Genomic DNA, 22,523 nt, shown 5'->3' on the forward strand with positions numbered 1-22,523 from the left:
TCTCACATTACTAGTTTTAACTGGTTACAATACAGGTTGAAAACTGATCCTTCAGTGAAGGTCAAGAGAACTTTCAGTGGGAGTCTGACCCATGAGGCCAGACGAGGTCATTGTAACCTGTAACCTGTGATGTGGTGGGCGGTGACTGATATATAGGCATATCTGAAAATGTTCAGAACTTATAGTCATTATCAACATAAATTTGATCACAATCTCAATATAATATTGTTAATCACCCAGCCCAATATTAAACCACAGTCAGAGGTCAATCGGTCTACGCTGTGGGCTAAACTCTGGCACATTATTAACATTTGGGTCTTACCTAAAATCATTCAATCTTTATAATTACCTTAAAGTACCACGCTACACTGGTGCTTTGCTGTAGTACTACTCTATAAGCTATGTTCACACGTTAGTCTCGCAGTATTCTCACGCTTTACTCAAGTACTATGGTGTATATATAAAGTTATGCTCAAATTTCACTTCAGATTAGTCAACTTGCAGCAGTTCACTGACGCTCGTAGTGTGCAAAACCATGGAGCCCCTAAAGGGACCTGGTGGTGGAAAACAATATGAGATGGGAGGAAAAGTAACAAGTTATTTGCGAGAGAACACAAAGTTTCTCAGGGAACGCAAACGTTTTTGTGAGGGAACGTAAAGGTTTTGCAAGCAAACGCAAAGTTTCTTCAAAGTTTCTCACAAACTACCTTGCAACCAATCAAGTAAATGTGCGGGCGGTCTTTAGCAAATCATTAACTATTCTCAGAAGCAGGAGAGTCTCAAGAGAAGCCAGGTTATCCTGGTATTTTTTTTCTGTTGATATGAAAAAAATCAGGTACATTTAGCATTATAGCAGGTGAATTATGTATATAATTTATATTATGATGTTATGATGAACTATATGGCTTTCTCCACTGACGTTGAGTTGTTCAAAGCGTTTCTAAGGATACTGATTTTTAGAAGGCAGCTCTCTGACTCTGAGATGGCAAACAGGTTTATGTAACGTTAGCAACACATTATTAGCTGTTTGATAACGTAGTCAAGCCAAAGGCTAATCATATTTATTACAATTATATGTCCCATGTCACTCTTCCACTTCTTCTGAATCGGTTTCTGGTTCAAACATGTATGGCTGATTTAAACCAGTGTTTCCACTTGCCATTGAGCAGCATTTACTACAGTGAAGTTGCAGAGTGGATCAGGTGTTCTGAGCTGGTGTGAGTGAGTGGAGGCGGGGCTAATTAGCATATTCATGGCTCCGTGAATACTAAATGAAGCAAGGGTTTAGAGTTACATTCAAGCTATTTTAAGGCAGAAATAATTTTTATCACAGGAAAAAAACATTTAAATGTGTCATTTTTGTGATTAAAGATGAATTTTAAGGGATGAAATGATTGACTACAGGGGGACTTTAACAGATGCTTTTAATCAGAAAAAGTGAGAACAAGATAATTTTTTAAGAATAGGAGCTATTATAGGAAGTGCCTTTGTTTACGGTTATGGATCATTTGTGCTTGCGGAAGAGTGTCCTTATTTATTTATTATATGAATATTTTATTTATTTGTACATTATATATATATATATATATATATATATATATATATATATATATATATATATATATGTCTGTGTGTGTGTGTGTGTGTGTTTGTTTGTACAAATATATATATATGTCTCTCCAACCACTGTCATCCATATTTCTATGATGTGCCAATTACTGCAAAGACCACAGCAAGATCTTCCTCCATCTCTGAGGAAGATCTTCTACTGAAATGTGCACTAGTGTGTGTGAATAATTAAAGTAGGGGATGTGAATATATGTAAAGTGTGCACCAAAATATGAAACAATTATATGCATCAAATGTGCTTTAGACTGTGTAATTGGCTATTCTACCATGTGCTAATAGCTCACTGTCACATCCTCTAGTGTCTCAAAGGGATTGTTCTCTCTCTTGCTATGATAACACAAACACATGTGTAAAGGGTCTGTGTGTCTGTATCTGTTGAGTTCAGGGGAATGTTTTGCTGCTGTTATCAACATTATTTCTCTCTGACTGACGGAGATGCTGTGGCATGTGGGCTAAACTGTTTAGTTAGCAGGGTCTGAATACAATGACGCTGACAGAATCAGGAAGGGTCGGGTCGGGTCGGGGAGGTCGAACTAACTACTGGGCACCAGGGGTGTCATTCATAATAGGGATGTTGTAAAGCCACAACTTCCTTAACTTTCAATTGGAACTGATTACACAGGTGAGAAAATCTGAATGTCAAACCACTTCATAGGGACTTTGATTTTTGATAAAGAGAGTGCTCACCGAGATAGAAAGGTCATGGGTAGTGAGGGTGGGTAGCGTCGCCCAGCGCTCATTCTCCAGCTCTTCCATCACCTGGTTCATGGCGCTCTTCAACCACGTATCCACAGAGACGCCCACCTGCCGCAGAAGGTCCAAACGCGCCTCTGCTTTCAGCTTTATCGTCTGAAAAAGACCAACAGAGTAAAAGATATATAAATTGTTCTGTTTATACAACTGCTTACATATACTGTAATATTCAGGCAGCAACTTGTTAGTTAGTCGTCCAGTGTGGTTTAGTTCAGTCCAGGATGAAATGAAGATTATCTGGAATTAAATTTAACATTAAATATAAATATTAAATGAAAAACTTAAAACGTTTTTTTATTAGAAACGCTGCTAAGTTGAAGTACTAAAATTACTAAAACTAACACAACAAAAGAAAAGCTAAATAGGAATATAAAAAATAATAAAAATGTCAAAAGCACATAAAATTACGAAATCTATAAAAAAAATAATAAAAAAAAGCTAATTTAAAATAATGAAAGATAGTTTGTCCTGTTTAGACAATATCTTACATACATACTGTACTGTAGTATTCAAGCAGCTACTTATGAATTAATTGTTAACTATTAAAAATCATAAAAAAAAAAAGAGTGAAATTTCGCTTTGGTAACTAAATTAAACTATTATGCTAATGTTTAAGTACTGAAATTACAAAAAAAAAAGTGACAAAAATAAAGCTAAACAAAAGTGTATAGAAAAAATTCAAATGACAAAAGCACATAGAAAGTCACTAAAACTTAAAATAAAATTAAACTGAAAACAATTTAAAAAAGATAGATAAATAGACTCTTCTGTTCATACAACAGTTACATATATTGTGGTACTCAAGCAGCAACTTCTGAACAACTAACTAGTTATCCAGTGTGGTTCAGTCTAGTCAAGTGTTGATATTGTTAACTAAAATTAAAACTATTCAAAATAATAATTTTTGTTAATTGAAATAAATAATATATTTATAATTATTTAAATGTTTAATATTTTAATAAAACGAGAAATGTTGCTTTGGCAGCTAACAGAAATAAAGTAAGTTGAAGTATTAAAATTACTAAAACAAAAAATTTAAATAAAATTTAAAATGACAAAAGGCAAATAACAAAATTACAAAAACTTAAACTAAAATGAAAATAAAAAATAAAAGTAAATTCAAAATATTAATTACAATTGTATAAAAATAATACTAAAATAACACTGGTTCAGTCCAGGTTTACCAAACTCACTCTCAAAATGCAATTCTGTGTCCTGGAAATGTAAAGGGTGTCAGTTTGATCATTAAACGTGGCTGTCACAAACAGTAGCTGTCAGAAAGTAGCCTTGAAAAGCATAAAAAGCTGCATTTAAAAAAAGACCAGATAGTGTCAGACAGAGGAAAACAGATGCATTAAAAACTGCTGGGAGTGAGCGCGTCCCGTGGCTGAAGCTCGATATCCAAAGTCTCAGAAGTCAATGTCTAGGGTAGTTCTCCTCATTAGACAAGTGAGGCGTCTGATCTCAGAGGAGCGTACAGCTGTCCTTGCACTTCAGCTTTTCTCATTATTAGGCAAAGATGCAAATTAACTTTCTGAAGACTCATCAGTTTCAATTTACCGACGACAAACAGCATTTGGAAGCTGCTTCGGAGTAGAAATACTATGTACGACTTTCATTTTCATGTAATTCTGAGGGGACAAACATTTTCAAAGGAAATAATTAAAGTGCAATTATACTTTTAATATTTGTTAATGAGCAAACACAGACTCCTCTGGCACATTGCCTGGTGCCAAATAAAAGCTTACCATTTCCAAACTTTGTTTCATTCCTTATTCTGCTTGTTGTGTTGTTAGTGCTTGTCCATTAGTTCTTAATGGGGTTATTAAATATTTAATGGTCTGTAAGAACTAACGATAATTTGGCTTCAGTTGCTCTGAGTTCAAGAGGAAAAACAAAGATGGTGTTTTATCTACTACATACATTGTCTATTAAATTCTCAGCAAATGAGTAAAGTACAATTTTACTGTCATGAGTTAGTCCAATGCAAAAATGTAAATTCTGTCATCATTTACTCACTCTCATATTGTTCCACACCCATTTACTAATGTGGAATTTGCACTTATGCATATTCAAATTTGGTGGGATTGTATCAGTTACAAGACATGCAAGGACCAATTTGTTTGGTGTCAATGATGACAAACCAGATGTGATGCATCATAAAACGGCAAGTTTGAATGCTAGTGTGCATTAGACTTTAGAGCGATGTTGGAAAGCATAATTATATGACTTCTGAAGACTTTTAGTGGTTCATTTACTGACTGTTTTTGAGTTTGACATCTCTAGGTCATTGTATGCTGACAGTGCATGGAAAATCCATTTCTTCGTCATGAATAAAGTCATCATTTGGGTTTAGAGCCACATGAGGGTGATTAAACCATGATGACACAATTATCATTTTTATGTGAACTATTGCTTTAACATATAAGAGAGGTCACAGGCTGGGCCAGCAGAGGGCGCCACGGCTGCTGGAAGTCATGTGTAAGGACACGGCAGGACATCTTAGAGGAGAAGACATATTGATCAGACAAAGAGACTGACAGCCTGTCTCTGAACAGATCAATAGAGAGAGAGAAAATGCATCTCTGTCTGGAAAGGGAGTGGTTTGGTGGGAGACGTTTGGGACATTATTACTAAGTACTTCTGCCTTTTTCTCTGATCTGCCCTTTTCTAAATACAAACGTAAACTATCTAACTCATGCACTATAAGTCTTCTGATAGCTTTGTGCGATATGTACAATCTCTTACTGTAGTGTAAAAGAGGCGTGAACATCCTGCTATCCTTCTCCTTTGGTGTTACTCGGAAGAAAAAACGCTGTACGTGTTTCAGAATGTCACAAAAGTGAGTAAATGGTGACAGACATGCGGCACACATCACCTCTGCTTTGCGGATGTTCTCCTTGGCCTCCTCTATTCGGAATTCCAGCTCGATCCGGCTTTGTTCCGTGGGCGGAGTCCCGAGTGTCTCACATTCCTCTAGAGCCTGCCATAAAAGCAAATTACCGTTAATCAGCTCAATTCAATTGGCAAGCAACCAACGTGAAAAAAAAAAAATCAAGGCATCGAATCACATTTCCTGCCACTAATCTAACAATCAAACAAGATACAATCACAACATTCAACAGAATCATTTGTGGCAGTATCTGTTCTACCGCTTTTATTTCATGATAATTAAACATAATAATATTGCAATACAAAAAAATATTATATAATATTATATTGTACTGTAGATACGAAATACTGCATATACAGTCATTAAAATCTAATAAAACATAACATTTTGGGGCTGGACTCACTGAATTGTAATGCACATAAAATAAAATAATAAGAGATCTAAGGGTTAAGTGTTTTTTATTCTTTTAATTTTGTGGATTCATGTGACATGGACGTTGTCATGAAATAGGAAGGTTTTTGTCTCAGTCATTTTTAATTAAATAATTAGTTTGCATCTCAACAGAATTTGTAACAAATTTTTACAAGATTCGCCACTTACAGATGTTCAAGTGTGTGTGCGCGCGCGCTTTATAATAGATGTTGTTTTCGAGTATGAATGTGCATCCAGCGCCTCTTACCCGTTTGTAATGGATGATGTTTTTGTGTTCGCGGGCCACACGTGTGGCCCATTTCCTCGCCTCTTTGTTGAGACTGTGTTCTTCGGTGGTTCCCGTCTCCGATTCCAGCTGTCGACTCTGAAACACACACACGCACACACACAGAGTTAACACAGCAACACACACCTGTCGGAATCACAGGTTTGAGATCAGAGTGGTAAAATAGTGAACTCATTACATTCACAATTACAAACAGAAAGAACAGATCCAGGAACAGTGTTGAGGACATTTCACCATCTCTGATATCAGATCTGAAGCACAATGGATTAATCAATCAACTTAAATCCAAATGAACCAACCTGAGTCGACTAGTGGGAAAAGACGGTAAAGTCTGAAGATAGCACAAGAAAAAGATGCTTGATTCTTCAATCTAAGGATATGAGATGCTACATAATTGCTTTTTTAGGAGGTGAGTTGAGGCTCATTGTGGGACATGTGCATTGCACAGTACATAACAGTTACAAAGTCTTCTCAAATCTCAAGTCTGTCTATTATTCCTTCATCACAGCATCATTCCAGCTGTCGTCCACTAATTGCCAGTCTCTCCCAAGCATCTGTTTATTTCGGAGTTTAAACACCTGAACACAATATAACCCGAGGATGCATTTAGACCGACGTCTCCAATAAGAGTGTTAAGAGTCTTAAAATCACCAGGAATCTTTTTGATTTAATACAAGTTTCTGGTCTTACAGCAAAAAATGAATCAGTGTACACTACTGTTCAAAAGTTTGGGGTCAGTAAGATTAATACTTCAATTCAGCAAGGACTCATTCACTTGATAAAAAGTGACAGTAAAGACATTAAAAAAAAAAAATAGCAAGAGTTATTTTTCAAATAAATGCTATTCTTTTGAATGTTCTATTCATCTAAGAATCCTCGAAAAAATGTATTATGGTTTCAACAGAAATATTAAGCAGCTCAACTATTTTCAACATTGATGATAATAAGAAATGCTTCTTGAGCGGCAAATCAGAATAATTTCAGAAGGATCAAGACTGAAGACTTGAGTAATGATGCTGAAAATTCAGCTTTGACATCACAGGAATAATTTACACTTAAAAATATATTAAAATAGAAAACTTTTCTTTTAAATTGTAATACAATCACACATTATTTCCTGTTTTTACAGTATTTTTTATCAAATAAATGCAGCCTTGGTGTTTTTTGTTTTTGTTTTTTTACTTTTGAATGGTAGTGCACATTATAATTGTCTTCATAATCTTTCATCAAATGTAATAACTTTCTCAATCTCTGAAATAGCTGTCGTATTCTCCCCCTGCTATAAGAGACAACAAATGCAAACAACATCAAGGGTTTGTGATGCTCCAGCTGGTTTAGAATAATAAGGAATGACTTGCGTATATTGACTATATCTGGCGGTATTGTTGACGACGCACCCTTGCATTTGTGAATAATTGACGGCAACACACTGATCAATATAAATTCAATCAGAGCACTTTAACACAAACATCTTCACTCGATACTGCCACATCAATCTGATGTCAACTCTAGCCACGGCTGACAAAAGAGTTTCTTAAAAGGGGGGAAAAAAATGCATCTAAACATCACTCTCCCGTTGAGATGTTTTTGTTTTTTAACGTCTTCCTGTTTTTTCTCTCGGCGTGACCCTAAGCAGATGTGGTGTGTGTGTTTGAGGCATGCTGGGTTGCCCGAGTCTGCTGGGAAACATGACAGTTTGCAGGGGCTCCATCTGGATCAGAACCCCTCGCAAATGCCTAATCAATCCCATGTGCCTCTGCTTCAAATTCACACACGGATGCCGTCTGGGGAGAGCGTGATGGAATGCGTGCATCTTTGACGCTTTCTGCGTGTCTGTATGATGGAAAATATTGTGTCTGTGTGTATGTTTGCACTGTTGATCAATCCTAGCGACGGTGTCTGAGAGTTTTTGACGTGTCAAACAGTTTACGCTCTAAGGATTTGACAAGCAAAATACAGCGTTACAGTGTAAAAGCCACTTTTGTAGCATTTTTCTATCCATATTTAAGTTACTAAGGACTGACTGAAACTATTATCCTGCTAATCACAAATAAACAAATAATAAATAGGTAAGTAACACTGATTTAAATAAAAATGGATATGTTATATAAGAAAACAGTCAACAGAGACACAAGACACTTAAACTAGCATAGTATAGGAAATCTGATGCCTGAGACAACAATAATACAGTCACAAATATCTGAGCAAAGAAAAACACAGACTGACCAATCAGAATCAAGTGTTCCAGTGATGCATAGTACATCAATCTTATTCCAAAGGTGAAGTGTGTAAATTAACCTAGAACTGTACCACAGTGCTAGCAATGCCAAGGTTATGGGTTTAATTAGTCAAGAAAACAGGAACTGAATGCAATAAATACCTCAGATATAATTTAAGTATAAATCATATACAGATATACACTATTAACTATTACTATACACATACACATACACATATATATTTATTTATTTATTAACCGACACATTATATTACTACATATAAATTACATAGATTCATATATTGAACAGTCAAAAGCCCTAACCTCATATATATATATGAAGAGTTCAGATGCAAAAGCCTCTAAGTGCCATCTGAAATTTTCTTCTAGAATGATCATTTTTATCAAGCTCGTATATTTAAGTTCAATAATTTCACTTAAATGGCAATGCAAATTACCTATTAATTGTCATTTAAGTGAAATAACTTAACTTAAATATACAAGCTTTATAAAAATGATCATTCTAGAAGAAAATTTCAGATGGCACTTAGAGGCTTTTGCATCTGAACTCTTCATATATATATATATATATATATATATATATATATAATAAGTAATACGTTTTTTTTAAAACACTCCTTCGATCTGCTATTGGTTGGATAAGCATATATATATATATATATATATATATATATATACATACATACACACACACACACACACACACACACACACACACACACACACACACACACATATATATATATATATATATATATATATATATATATATATATCCCGGCCTGCAAAACAATTACACACTTCACCTTTAAAAGAAATAGTGAAAATCTAGTTTTCAATGATGAAATTTCCCCTTTAAATGTGTCCACTCACAGTGAGTTTAACAAACACACAGGTGCACAGACTGATGTCAACATGCAAGAAACAACAACAACTGGTTGATGATGGCTGCAGGACACTGATGCATGATGGGAAATCAAGTCCAACAGACTGTGTGGTACCTGCGCCAGAGTCATTCTCATCACACTGACCGCCGATGGCTCAATGTCCACCAACTGCTGCACCGAACTCAGAGTCTGAGCCAGAGAGGAGGGAAAGATGGGCGCGCGCACACACACACACACACACACACACACACACACACACACACACAAACCACACATCACACGCGTGCACGGTGGGGTTAAGAGAGGGTTAGAAACAGACTGTTAGAGGACAGGAAAACTACAACAGGGTTAGAAACAGTAAAGCAGTCAGAGAGATGCTCAGAGATGAAAAAGCTAACAAACACGATATCTATTAACTACTGAACTATAAGAAGATATAAGGAAGAGAGGAAGAGAGAGAGAGAGAGAGAGAGAGAAAGAGAGCAAGAGCGAGAGAGAGAGAGCAGATGCTTTGGTAATACAACCTTAAAGTTAGTTCTGGGATGTTATTTTAATAATTAAACACAGATTGATTAATTGTTAATAATTTAATTGATTCAGCTTATTGATGGTTAATTAATCAATATTGTACTGCGGTTCGCAATCATTCTAGCAGTTAGAGGGGAAAACATTTCTATAAATTCAAATCACGTTTTAGATCCAGATTACTTTAGTCATATTAATATATTAAGTCAAAATAAAGTAATAAAGAGAAACTGCAGTTACTAAGCATTGCTAAGGTTTTAGTTCCAATACTGTAATTTCATAAAGATTCTGTACATAAATTATAGTGAAAATTGGTAAAAACTGATAATTCATTAAATTAATTTATTTAAATTTTAACAGTAAAGAAAATTCTAGGATTGTAAAAATAAATGCAATTTTTACATAAATAATAATGACAAAATTAAATCACTTGCGATAATTCGCGAATCAACATTTGCGCCCCAACCTTTGCTTCAACAGAAAAGTCGCCAAAATAGCACAAACATTATGCCAGACAAGACAAAAAAAAAAGAAAAGAAAAAAAAGTGGTTTTAGAAGCCAATATCTTTTATTTCATTTAATTGGAAAAGAAAAGACTGTCTGGTGTAGATTTATTTGACTGGGATGGATTGATCACCATTTAGAAGGTTCCTTCAAGCTTAAAGAGCAGTAAGATAATTCTTTCTTACTAAATTTACAGCATGGATCGTGGGTACTGTACTAAATTAGCATGATAAATTGTCCTCAAGTTAGTTATGTCATTTAAGCACTCAAAATTGAAACTGAAGTTTAAAATAGGATAAAAGAATACAGAGAGATATTAAGAGGTTAATGAATGGTTAAAATAAGCTACCAGGAGTTTGAAACGGCTAAAAATCAATCCCACTCGAGCAGAACTGTAGTTTAACGAGAGGAACGTTCACAAAATGAGTCGTGATTAAAGCTTGAGCAGACACAGAAGAGAGTTTAATCAGCGGGATGTTACTTCATCATCACAGGAACAAGAAATTCTGTTCCCAGAGACTCTCAGATGAACCAGGCTAAAAATAGAAGGTGATGATGAAATTTGTGAGCTTTTTTGGCGTGGTTGTGAAGTATGTGTCGATGACGCTGTCAACGCTGAATAAAATCTGAAACGTTTGAAGACCATTTCAACTTTTAAATATAGGAGTAGACCAAGAGAAGGACAGGAGGAGAGAGAGAGAGTTGGCTTGCTTAATAATGAAACTAACACAGGTGGATTCCCTGCCATGATAGTTTAACCTGAATAAAATTCAGAGATGAATTTGTGATATTCATGTTCCAAAGTGATTATATGACTGAAAAACACATTTTCCAGTACACATACATTATTGTTGAAAGGTTTGGGGTTAGTGAGATTTTTTTTGTTTATGAAAGAAGTCTCTTCTGCTCACCAAGGCTGCATTTATTTGATCAAAAATACTGTAAAAACTGTAATATTTTGAAATATTATTACAATTTAAAATAACTGTTTTCAATTTGAATATTTTTTTAAATGTAATTCATTCCTGTGATGCAAAGTTGAATTTTCAGCATCATTACTCCAGTTTTCAGTGTCACATGATCATTCAAAAATCATTTGTAGCTTTCCTGTAGCTCAGTGGTAAGAGCATTGCGTTAACAACGCAAGGTTGTGGGTTCGATCCCAGGGGATTGCACATTCCTATGTATAAATGTATAGGATAACGCAATGTAAGTCGCTTTGGATAAAAGCGTCTGCCAAATGCATAAATGTAAATTTGCTGCTCAAGAAATATTTCTGATTATCATCAATGTTCAAAATAGTTGTGCTGCTTCATATTTCTGTGGAAAACTTGAATCTTTCATGAATAGAAAGTAAAAAAACAACAAAAAAAAACATTTATTTGATATAGAAATCTTCCTTAACATTATAAATGTCTTTACTGTCACTTTTGATCAATTTAATGCATCCTTGCTGAATAAAATGATAAATTTCTTTCAACTGGAAAAATAAATGAATAAAATGAACTGACTCAAACGTATGAACTTGTAATATAGGAGTTCTTGATTTGTCTAGGTGCAGTTTATAAACCTGCATGCATGAAACTCACTGTATCGCTGTCGCTGGGCTGGAACTGGAAGTCCTGTGCTTTGTGAAACACGGGATTCTCCTGCAGGAACAGCTGTTGGTTGAAGTCCTGCATCACCTGGACATAAAACATAACTATTTAACAAACATGATGCAAGAGTATTTGACAGGTAAAATATCCCTTTAAAGAGATAGTTCTGTGGAACATAAAATAATTTTAAGTCAATGGGGTTTCAATGTTGTTCGGACCCAAATGTTCAACAAAATATCTTCTATTGTGTTCCGCAGAAGAAAGAAAGTCACACAGGTTTGGGACGACATGAGGTTCAGTAAATGATGACAGAAAGATTATTTTTGCATGAACTATCCCTTTAAGAGCATGTGAAGGAAAAATCCTTGCGTAACTCTCTCTCTCGTGCACACACACACACGTCACAATAGTGGTATGTAGAATTAGACCCCCTTGGCTAGTGAAATAGTGCTCAGCCAGATGTGCTTATCAGCAGAGTGGAGGAATGATGTGTGTGTGAGGGGATTTCTTCATAGGGGAGCCGATAATGAGGAGCTGGCAGAGCGAATCTATTTCTGGGAACGAAGAGGGAAATTGAGGGAGTGATGAAACTAAGTAAGAGGAGAGAGAGCGTGTGCGACTCACTCGGCTGGACTTCTCCAGGAGGAACTGGAAGGTGCTGTGGATTGCTTGAAACGCTTCCAACTCGGTCCGACAAAAGGATATCAGATAATCCTTCACATGGTCGTATACGTTCCCCTCCAGACCCTAAAGAGAGACACAGAGACAGACAGATCACACACTCTGTGTTTGGACTGAATGAATAACAAATCTCCTTGTGTTTTCAGAAAAGGTTTGAGGTACCAAAGAGAGAAATGTGAATGACAGAGAGAATGATAGAATGAACAACAGAAAGTACAACAAACAGAGTGAACGGTAGACAGAATAGAAAAAAAGGGGAAAGAAAGGCAGACAGAATGATTGAAAAAAAGGATTAAAGCACAACAGATGGAAGGATAGAAAGATAGATAATTAAGAAAGATACCAAGAATGACAGATAAACTTACAGAGAGAAGGAATGATAGAATTAATGATAGATAATAGTGGAATAAGAAAAAAGAACTATGGGAAGAATGATAAAAGAATTAAGAATGATAGAAAGAGATAAATAAAGACACAAAACAACCAACAGAATGACGTAATTATATAATAAAATTATGAAATGAAAGAAGACAGACAGAACACCATGATAAAAGAATGACATGGAATGAAATGGAAAGAACGACAGATCGAATGACAGACAAACGACAGAAATAATTATCAATAAGAATGCCCGAAATAGAAAAACAACAGAATGATAGAAATAATAATATATAAAATGACGGACAAATAAAATGATAGAATGAATTTAGACAAAGTGGTAGACAAAACCAGATAGAAAGAACAACAAAAAGAATGACAGAATTAAACAACAGGCCGATGAAGTGACAAGACAGACAGACTGATAGACAGACAGACAGATAGATAGGTAGATAGACAGATAGATAGATATCATCATAGATAGATGAAACTGGTGCATTTGGAGACAAACACATCTGCATTAAAGACAGATAGAAGGACAAACGTCTCTCTTGTCTCGGCCCCCTTGTGGCCAAAGCTCAGAACAGACGCCTGTTTTCTCTGGACTGAGAGACGCTTGGATCAGAGCAGATTGTTCAAACAGCAGCAGCTGCTGGGAAAGGTTAGCCAGTTCAGATTCCAAGGCCTCAACGTGCAAAAACAAAACTCGAAACCTCTGCTTTCCCCCTCCGTCTCTCCCTCTTTCTCTCTCACAGTCCCTCCATGTTCAGCAGTACTGGGATGGAATGCATTTCGAAAACAGACTTTGATTTGTACGACTGTTTGCTGTGGGTGAGCTGGAAATTATACTCTGGGTCCACTGGGTTACGGCATGTACCGGCACTGTCAGGAAGCACATGGGTGTCGTATGCATGAGAGAGATGGAGAGAGAGAGAGAGAGAGGCTGTGCTTCCTTCTGATAGGGTCCCGTCCACCTCCACCCACCACACTGGCTCAATGCGAAATGATTCATTTCCTATTCTTTCAAAGGTGTGGGACATCTTAAGCTTCCTGGTTTTGTCATGACTGTGCATTCCCAAATGTGGCTCTATGCGTGGAAAACCATAATTCACGTGGCCCGTGGTTAAGAGCACACCAGGACGGACGCACAAACACACACATAGACACACAACACAGGAAAAGACATAAAGCAAACACAAGCATCAGCTGAACAAACACTTCTGCTGCATTATAAATGCTTCACTTTACACCCCAATGCCTCCTAGAGGGAATAAATGAACCACTCAACACACACACACACACACACACACACACACACACACACACACACACACACACACAAAGATTCGGTATGAACCTGTGGTGCACATTTAGCACAACCCATCTGTTGGCTATGAATGGAGGCTATTAAATTCACAAAAAGTTTTTTTTATACAATTTTACAGTAAGTCTATAATTTGAAGTGTAAAGTCAAGAAAATAATCAACATAACTAAATTAAATAATTAACTATCAATAATAATCATTAATCGTTAATTATAAAGTGATGTATTTAATTTTCAAAACTACACGGTTAAGTTTAAATGTTTGGTCTTTGTAAGAATTTCTTAATGTTTTAACAGAGTAAAATAGTGAAATATTATTACAAATTTAAAATAACTTTTTTCTACTGTAATATATTTTAAAATGTAATTTATTCCTGTGATGTCAAAGCTGAAATTTCAGCATCATTACTCCAGTCTTCAGTGTCACAAGATCTTATTCTATATATTACATTTATTTAAAGGGGTCATGAATTGAGCTTGAGCTTCTGACATAAGAGGTCATCATACTATAAGAATATCCTATAAGTTTCAGAACTGAAAATGTCCTTGTTAGTCCAAAACAGATTTTATTGAAACCAATGTCTGAAAATGACTCATTTTGGAATGTGCCGATTTATGACTTCATAGAGATTTGAAAGAACTCATCTGCAGAAGAAGATCAACGCCTACTTCTACATCGTTACCACTGTCAAAGAAAGCTCCCTTTACAATCTCTGGAGCTGTCAATCAAACGGCGCAAGTTTATCAGTGACTTTCGTTACAATCAAGTTAACGACCCTCTTATTTACATCGTGTTTGCACTGTTAGTTATACTGAAAGCATTCATGCGAGTTATATGACGAGATCACTGCATTCATGCGCGCAACATGTCTGTGATCGGCTGTAATGCTCATCACTGCAACTTTTTATGCCACGATCTAGATATAATGCCACAGATCTAAAAAGTATGCTATAATCTACCCTTTTCACTATTAGTTAACCTCGACAGCTGAAATAGTAAAAACATGATAAAAGTTTTGAGAGAGTTCAACATGTAATACGTAGCTATTTCCAATGCAAATATGTCAGCCAATCACAGCAGTGGGCGTTTACACTGAAGTCTCACAGTAGACACGCTCCTTCAAACAGAGGCTAAAAGCACGGTCGGAAAAATGGCTTTTATTTCTAAATTATGACAATTTTTGATGTACAAATGATACTAACATTATAAGTGCAACCTAGGAAAAATAAAATAATAAAACAATGCAGCACATGACCCCTTTAAAATAGAATATCTTGAAACATTATACTGTCTTTACTGTCACGTTTGATCAATTTAATGCATCCTTACTGAAAAGTAGTATTATTTTCTTTCCAAAAACTCTTACTGACTGAGTTTAAATAGTGATTTACATGCTAAGTTCGCTTCAAAGGAAATTCTGTCATCACCCTCGTTGTTTTAAACCCATAGATACAAGTCAGTAATTGGTCAAGAGATAAATGAAAAACAATAATATTTGACATAATATGACACTGTCTATTTTCATTCAGAAGAGACATTCTGCCTAAATGTCTCCTTTTGGGTTCCACTGGTTTGGAAAAGATAAGATGAGAAAACGATGACAGAATTTTAATTTTTGGGTGCGCTACTCCTTTAAGCTCTCAGCAGGCGTGTTGTTTGTAGATATGTGCCACATTTTCTCAGAGTTAAGTAAATGTCATCTTTCTATACATACCCAAAGCAGAAGTGTGACACAATGCTGATGGTGTTTGTATATATATATATATAGATGCCGGCTGGTTCACACGCAAAAACAGGAACAAGAGCTAAGAATACTTGCGAAACAAACGCATATCTCACCTCTTTCCTCACACATTTACAAGTACAAAACAATACAGCGATGACAACACTGCGGGGAAAACCCACTACCAATCTTGAAAGCAGAATTTCCTTTCTCTCTTTCTTCCGATTTTGTGCCGTTAAAAATTTAAGACAAAATCAGGACTAAAAGAGAAACCTACTGAAATATAGATACACGCATATCTCCCCTCTTTCCGCACACATTTACTAGTAACAAAACAACACAGCAATGACAAACTGCACGGAAAACCCACAACCAATCTTGAAAGCAGAATTTCCCCTCTCTCTTTCTTCTGATTTTGTGCTGTTAAACATTTAAGACAAAATCAGGACTAAAAGTGAAACCTACTGAAATGTGTATATACATTATATATAAATACACACACACACATTCACCGGCCACTTTATTAGGTACACTTGTTCAATCACATGGCAGCAACTCATTGCATTTAGGCATGTATACATGATCAAGACGATCTGCTGAAGTTCAAACTTAGCATCAGATGGGGAAGAAAGGTGATTTAAAGTCCCCCAGCAATCAATATTGTATCTCTTAAAACTCATATTTGATCACCAAAATTACACATTTACAAAAAAAGTGAAAAAAAAATCTTCATGCCTTAAAATAGCTTGAATGTAACTCTACACCCTTGCATCGTGTAGTATACACGATCCATGGATATGCAAATTAGCCCCGCCTCCACTCCACCAATCACACCAGCTCAGAGATCCACTCAGCCAACTTACTGAGGTAAACGCTGCACAATGGTATTACTCTTTACAACGTCGGACACATAACGGTAATTAATATATGACTAGCCTTTTGCTTGACTATGTTGTCAAACAGCTAATAATGTGCTGCTAATGTTACACAAACCATGTTCCCGTTCGCCATCTCAGAGTCAGCTTCCTTTAACAATCATCAGAAACGCTTTGAACAACTCAGAACATCAGTAGAGAAAGGCATATAGTTCATCATAAAATCGTAATATACATCATTCACCCGGTTTATTGCTTTATTGTGTGGAGTTTGCATGTTCTCCCTGTCAGCTCCGGTTTCACCCACAGTCCAAAGACATGCAGGTTAGGTGGATTGGATAAGCCAAATTGTTGTATAGTGTGAGTGTGAATGTGTCCCAGTGCTCTCAGTGCTGGGTTGTGACAGAAACCTGTGTAAAACCTGTGCCAAATCGTGTGTGAGAAGCAGACCCAGCAAATAGAGTGGGAATAACGCTAAGAAAGAGAGAGAGGTATTGACTTATGAATTTGCACATGGTTTCTCTAAAGCAAATTAAAAACAACACATGAACATATAAACAACATAAAAACAGAATTTTCACCACAGGGGGACTTTAAGTGTTTTTGAACACTGCATGGTTGTTGTTGCCAGATGGGCTGGTCTGAGTATTTCAGAAACTGATGATCTGCTGGGATTTCCATGCACAACCATCTCTAGGGTTTACAGAGAATGGTCTGGAAAAGAGAAAATATCCAGCAAGTGGCAGTTTTGTGGGCGAAAAATGCCTTGTTGATGACAGAGGTGAGAGACGAATGGCCAGACTGGTTTGAGCTGATAAAAAGGCTAAAAAACAAAACAATTTCTGCAGATGAGCATCTCTGAACGCGTCCACCCTTGAAGTAGATGGACAGCAGCAGAAGAACACACCGGTGACACTCCTGTCAGATAAGAACAGGAAACTGAGGCTACAATTCGCACAGGCTCACCAAAATTGGACAATAGAAGACTGGAAAACCGTTGCCTGGTCCGATGAGGATCGATTTCTGCTGCAACATTCAGATGGTAGTGTCATAATTTGGAATAAACAACATGAAATAATGGATACATTCAGCCTTGCATCAACGGTTCAGTTTGCTGGTGGTGTAATAGTGAGGGGGATATTTTCTTGGCACACTTTGGGTCAATTGAGCATCATTTAAACACCACAGCATACCTGAGTATTATTGCTGACTATGTACATCCCTTTATGACCACAGTGTACTCATCTTCTCATGGTTACTTCCAGCAGGATAACGCAACAGCTCAAATCATCTCAAACTGGTTTCCTGAACATGACAATGAGTTGCCTATCCTCAAATGGCCTCCACCACAGTCACCAGATCTCAATCCAACAGAGCACCTTTAGGATGTGCTGGAAAGGGGAGAGTCGCATCATGAATCTGCAGCAAATGCGTGATGCTATCATGTCAATATGGACCAAAATCTCAGAGGAATTTCCAGCACATTGTTGAATCTATGCCACGAAGAATTAAGGCACTTTTAAGAATTAAGGCAACCCGGTACTAGCAAGGTGTACCAAATAAAGTGGCTGGTGAGTGAGTGTGTGTCAAGACTCAGCACAAGCAAAAAGAAATGTTTCAGGCTTCTCAATTATTAAATGAATGACCTTGTAAATCTAGTTAATATGCGCAAGGACACCAAAAATACATTATGTATCTGTAAAGCACAGGAAATGTGTCAGCAACACATAAGAACAGTATTCTGACCTCAAAAAGGACAAATTTCAACAACAAATTTCTCTTGAATGCAGGCCCCATAGACTCTAATTGGAAGTGCATTACTATAATTGTGACTTCTACTTTTTAAATAAATAAATAAACCCTAAGGGACAAGTCAACATTATTTTCTGTGGTAATTGACATCACGCCACAAATACTGTTCATAGAGCTTAAAAAAAGCACAATGCAGAAAAAAATAGAAGTAAGATGGGAAAACAGAAGACTAGCATTCTGTAAATCTGCCCTGACAGCAATGGAATATATATTAAAGAATATGTCTGGAAATATGACAGATGAGACTACTCTTGTGAATAATCAAGATATAGATATAGAGCTACAGTATGTTGACCATAACCAAGGTTATGTCTCAGCCAATGGGAAATGATGAGAAGGGCTGTACTGAGCCGGTCTTTCGGCAGCTGGGTGGGCCTGAAGCACTGACTCTCCATCCATCAATAATTTAAGCCAGATTCTCTCAGATTGCATTCATATCGCTCGGAGTCAAACATGAAGCGGGTGGAACACAGATGATGTCCTCCGGTAAGAACAGGAGGAGACTATCAGTTCGGTTCTGAACACAGTGACAGGACAAAACTGATAGAGACTTACAGTACGAGACGTGGTCAAGTGGAAATATGCAGAGTAAACGTTCGTCTGGTCTGATCACGAGCAAAATAGCAGAAATGAGAGAGAATGATTTAAACAATAGATAAATCAATCTGGTATACAACAACTGAGGAAATTAACAAAATGGTTGATATATGCAAACATGTGATTGTGACCTGTGAAGTTGCTTTAGATAAAAGTACAAGTAGATCGATGATTAATGCAAACAAGGTGGAATAAAATAAAGGTTCAAATAAAAGAATAAACAAACCAACCAACCATAAAACATAATAAAAGGACAAAATCAAAGAGGTTCCTCACACCATTGGTGATGGGGCCCTAAAAATATAGTTAATGTATACAAATGTCCATTCTAAAGGTGTCATCTTACTAAAAACATTTTCCAAAAAATATCCCAGAATAAACCTGCTGCCTAATGGTGCTTTGGATAAAAGCATCTGTTAAATTAATAAATGTAAATGAAAGTTGCTTGGCAGCTGTAAATAGTCAACAGTTAAGCTAATAGTTGAACTACAGAACACAAACAATGATACTGAAAAATTTTCCAGTTACAATTCATACAGTACATTCATACAGAACTTCTCTTTAAAACTTTGGACATAAAACTCCTAATTTCTAATGCAACAAGCATACACACTGATGCCAGATTTAGAAATGTTTGCCCAGAGGTTGATGTGTATCTTTGGGGATGTGGCGGTCATCTTGGCAAGCACATTCTCCAAGATATCTGTTCCCAATGGTCTAAGATTAAGAAGGATGTTGAAGAATTCAAGAGATTTTGCATCACTAAATAAGGCCATGACTGGAGCTACTGTCAGTGTGTGGAGATGAAGCAAAGATTTATACTGGCACATACATCCACTGACCCGACTGCACAAGATCAGGAGCGGACACTTGTCATATTTCAAGCCCTGAATAATTGGATATAAATATCTTTGCATACGGGCTCAGGCGGTGCATGAGGTTTGATAAGGTCAATATGAAATAAAAAAAAGTCCCCATTTACGGTTCTAATACATGTTCCTGAGTGCACAATTCATCAGTGCACATTATTCCAAAAGGGAGAGAAAACAATCATCTTCATCTCTTTCTTCAAAAATTAATAACCTACTCCTAGATCTTGCTTATATTATAGCATAATTATGATATAATTAAGCAGTATCACGAGAGCAAGAGAGCTGTTTTCATGAATATGGTCTGGTCTTGGTCTTGAGTCTCAATTTAGGTGGTCTTGACTGCAACACTAATACATTGACTACAACATAACCAGCTATTAATATTTTGTTGATTCTCTCTTGTTTTTGCATGTGTTCATAATTTCTTTGTATGACAGCCTGGCCAAAAATTACGTCCGCACAATTTGGCAGGCTTCATTGCATTATCACAAATAAAACAATTGAAGACTCCAAGAAAAACTATGTAATACGATTACAAAATCTTTAACACAAATTTTATAATATTATTTAAATAAAGGGTGAATATGTATATTCTCCATCTGCTGTCTTTGACGTTGCAGCTCATGATAGTCACTAGTATTGTTTGTGACTGGACTATACAGTTTTCATTTGGAAATAAAATGGGTTGCAAATGCGATTTCATGTTGACTTTAAGTTAGAATAGAATAAAAAAAGTACCATTCTTGTTCTCTAAGCTGTGCTAAAGTCCCATGAGCGTAGAGGCGCTGTGCTGTGACCCTGAGAGCATGAAGCAGAACGGAACACATACCAGACGTGCTTCGATGTTCTAGCCAACTTCTGTCTATTACACACACAACCAGATATGCTGGACCACAAACACCAAACATTCAATTGCATAATCACGCATTACATGCATTTAACATCTGCACAAGAGAGAAACAACAATACCGTCTCCAGTCAGTGAGTGTGTTTACATGCACAACACAAGGCTGATAACTACCACAAATTAGCTTATTATAAATACCTGAGGAGATATTATAAAACATAAACAGACTGAATACGTCACCAGAATGGTGGTAATATAGTTTTTACAACTTTTAAAAATGTGGATGTATGCAAAAATACTTAGTGACATAAGACTAGATGGCTCTTGTCCAGTTATAAATGAGCAATACTGGGCAAGGAAAGAAAGCATGCAGATATTTCTCTCTGTGAAGGAGCTTTTTCCTGTGAGGAAATCTACACAGGAAGTACATAGTTTGATCTGCACATAGATTACATCACTGTCTGCCCCACTGTACTAGATTCATGCCAATAGACATGACTCGTTTAAAACGGTATAAAAGACATGTGCAATACTCCACCAACAACACTGAAATCATGAAAATCAAAACTCTAATATTTAGACAAATTAAGTTACGCACTGTTGACATGGAGCAAACTCCACCCAATAATGCACAACCACATGTTCATGATTTTATCAAAGCAAATTTCCTTTTTACTGAAGAATTCATTATGTGCTTTAATAAACAGTTACTTTAATAAAATAAAATATAAATATTAGATGAAAAACTTAAAGTTTTAGATGAAATAAACTTAAGTTCAAGCACTAAAATGACTAAAACTGAGAAAAAAAGCAAAATAGAAAACAACTAATAAATGACAAAATCTCATAACAAAATGCTAAAAAAAATTAAATAAAATTAGAACTGAAAATGCAAAAATAAAAACATGAAACATAATAATAAATACTATAATAGCATATAAATAACACTAATTTGCTGTGCTCACCTTGATGCAGTTGACCAGGTCGGTCTGGTAGTAGCGGTCGTGGTGTGCGTTAGCCGCCGCCAGTGTGAGAAGATATTCGTTCCTTGCATGGGTCGCTTTGGAGTTACAATCGCTTCTCTTTGCTTTCAACTGTAACACACACACAAGGTCCAAAACTTCAAGAAGTGCAATATTCTGGAACATCCATTTAAAGAGAGAGTTCATGTCATGTCATTCCAACACTGTATCATTTGACCTGAACCACCATCAGTTAAATGCAAATGTTTTATTTTTTTTTCACTTACAGCTATAAGACTTTAAAGCGCTTGAGTTGTATGGACTACTTTTATGGTGAATTTTTGTTCTTTTTTGGAAAGTGTACACCAATTAGCCAAAATATTATGACCACCTGCCTAATATCTCTGTTCATTCGCGTGCCACCCAAACAGCGCCGACCTGCCGAGACATGGACTCTACAAGACCCTCTGAAGGTGTCCTGTGGTTTCTGGCACCAAGACGTTAGCAGCAGCTCATTCCAGTCCTGTAAGTTGCGAGGTGGAGACATCATGGATTGGAATTGGTCCAGCACATCCCACAGATGCTCAATCAGATTGATATCTGGGGAATTTGTCGGCCAGGGGAACACCTTGAACTCTCCATCATATTCCTTAAACCATTCCTGAAAAATGTGTGGCAGTGTGCATTATCCTGCTGAAAGAGGCC

General features: G+C 36.4%; 1 protein-coding gene across 1 annotated transcript in view; it reads right to left on the minus strand.

The window, feature by feature from the left end:
* fchsd2 (FCH and double SH3 domains 2) overlaps positions 1-22,523 on the minus strand; it is a 99,515-nt gene that overhangs the window by 8,713 nt on the left and 68,279 nt on the right. The window contains exons 8-13 of the mRNA XM_082182957.1: positions 21,822-21,950; positions 12,371-12,493; positions 11,738-11,833; positions 5,955-6,071; positions 5,261-5,365; positions 2,317-2,478 (exon numbers count right to left, since the gene is read on the minus strand). Coding sequence (XP_082039083.1) covers positions 2,317-2,478; positions 5,261-5,365; positions 5,955-6,071; positions 11,738-11,833; positions 12,371-12,493; positions 21,822-21,950 — 732 coding nt within the window. The remainder of the gene's footprint in view (positions 1-2,316; positions 2,479-5,260; positions 5,366-5,954; positions 6,072-11,737; positions 11,834-12,370; positions 12,494-21,821; positions 21,951-22,523) is intronic.

This window comes from Leuciscus leuciscus, assembly GCF_965113295.1.
Source record: "Leuciscus leuciscus genome assembly, chromosome: 10".
In the NCBI taxonomy this organism is placed as follows: Eukaryota; Metazoa; Chordata; class Actinopteri; order Cypriniformes; family Leuciscidae; genus Leuciscus; species Leuciscus leuciscus.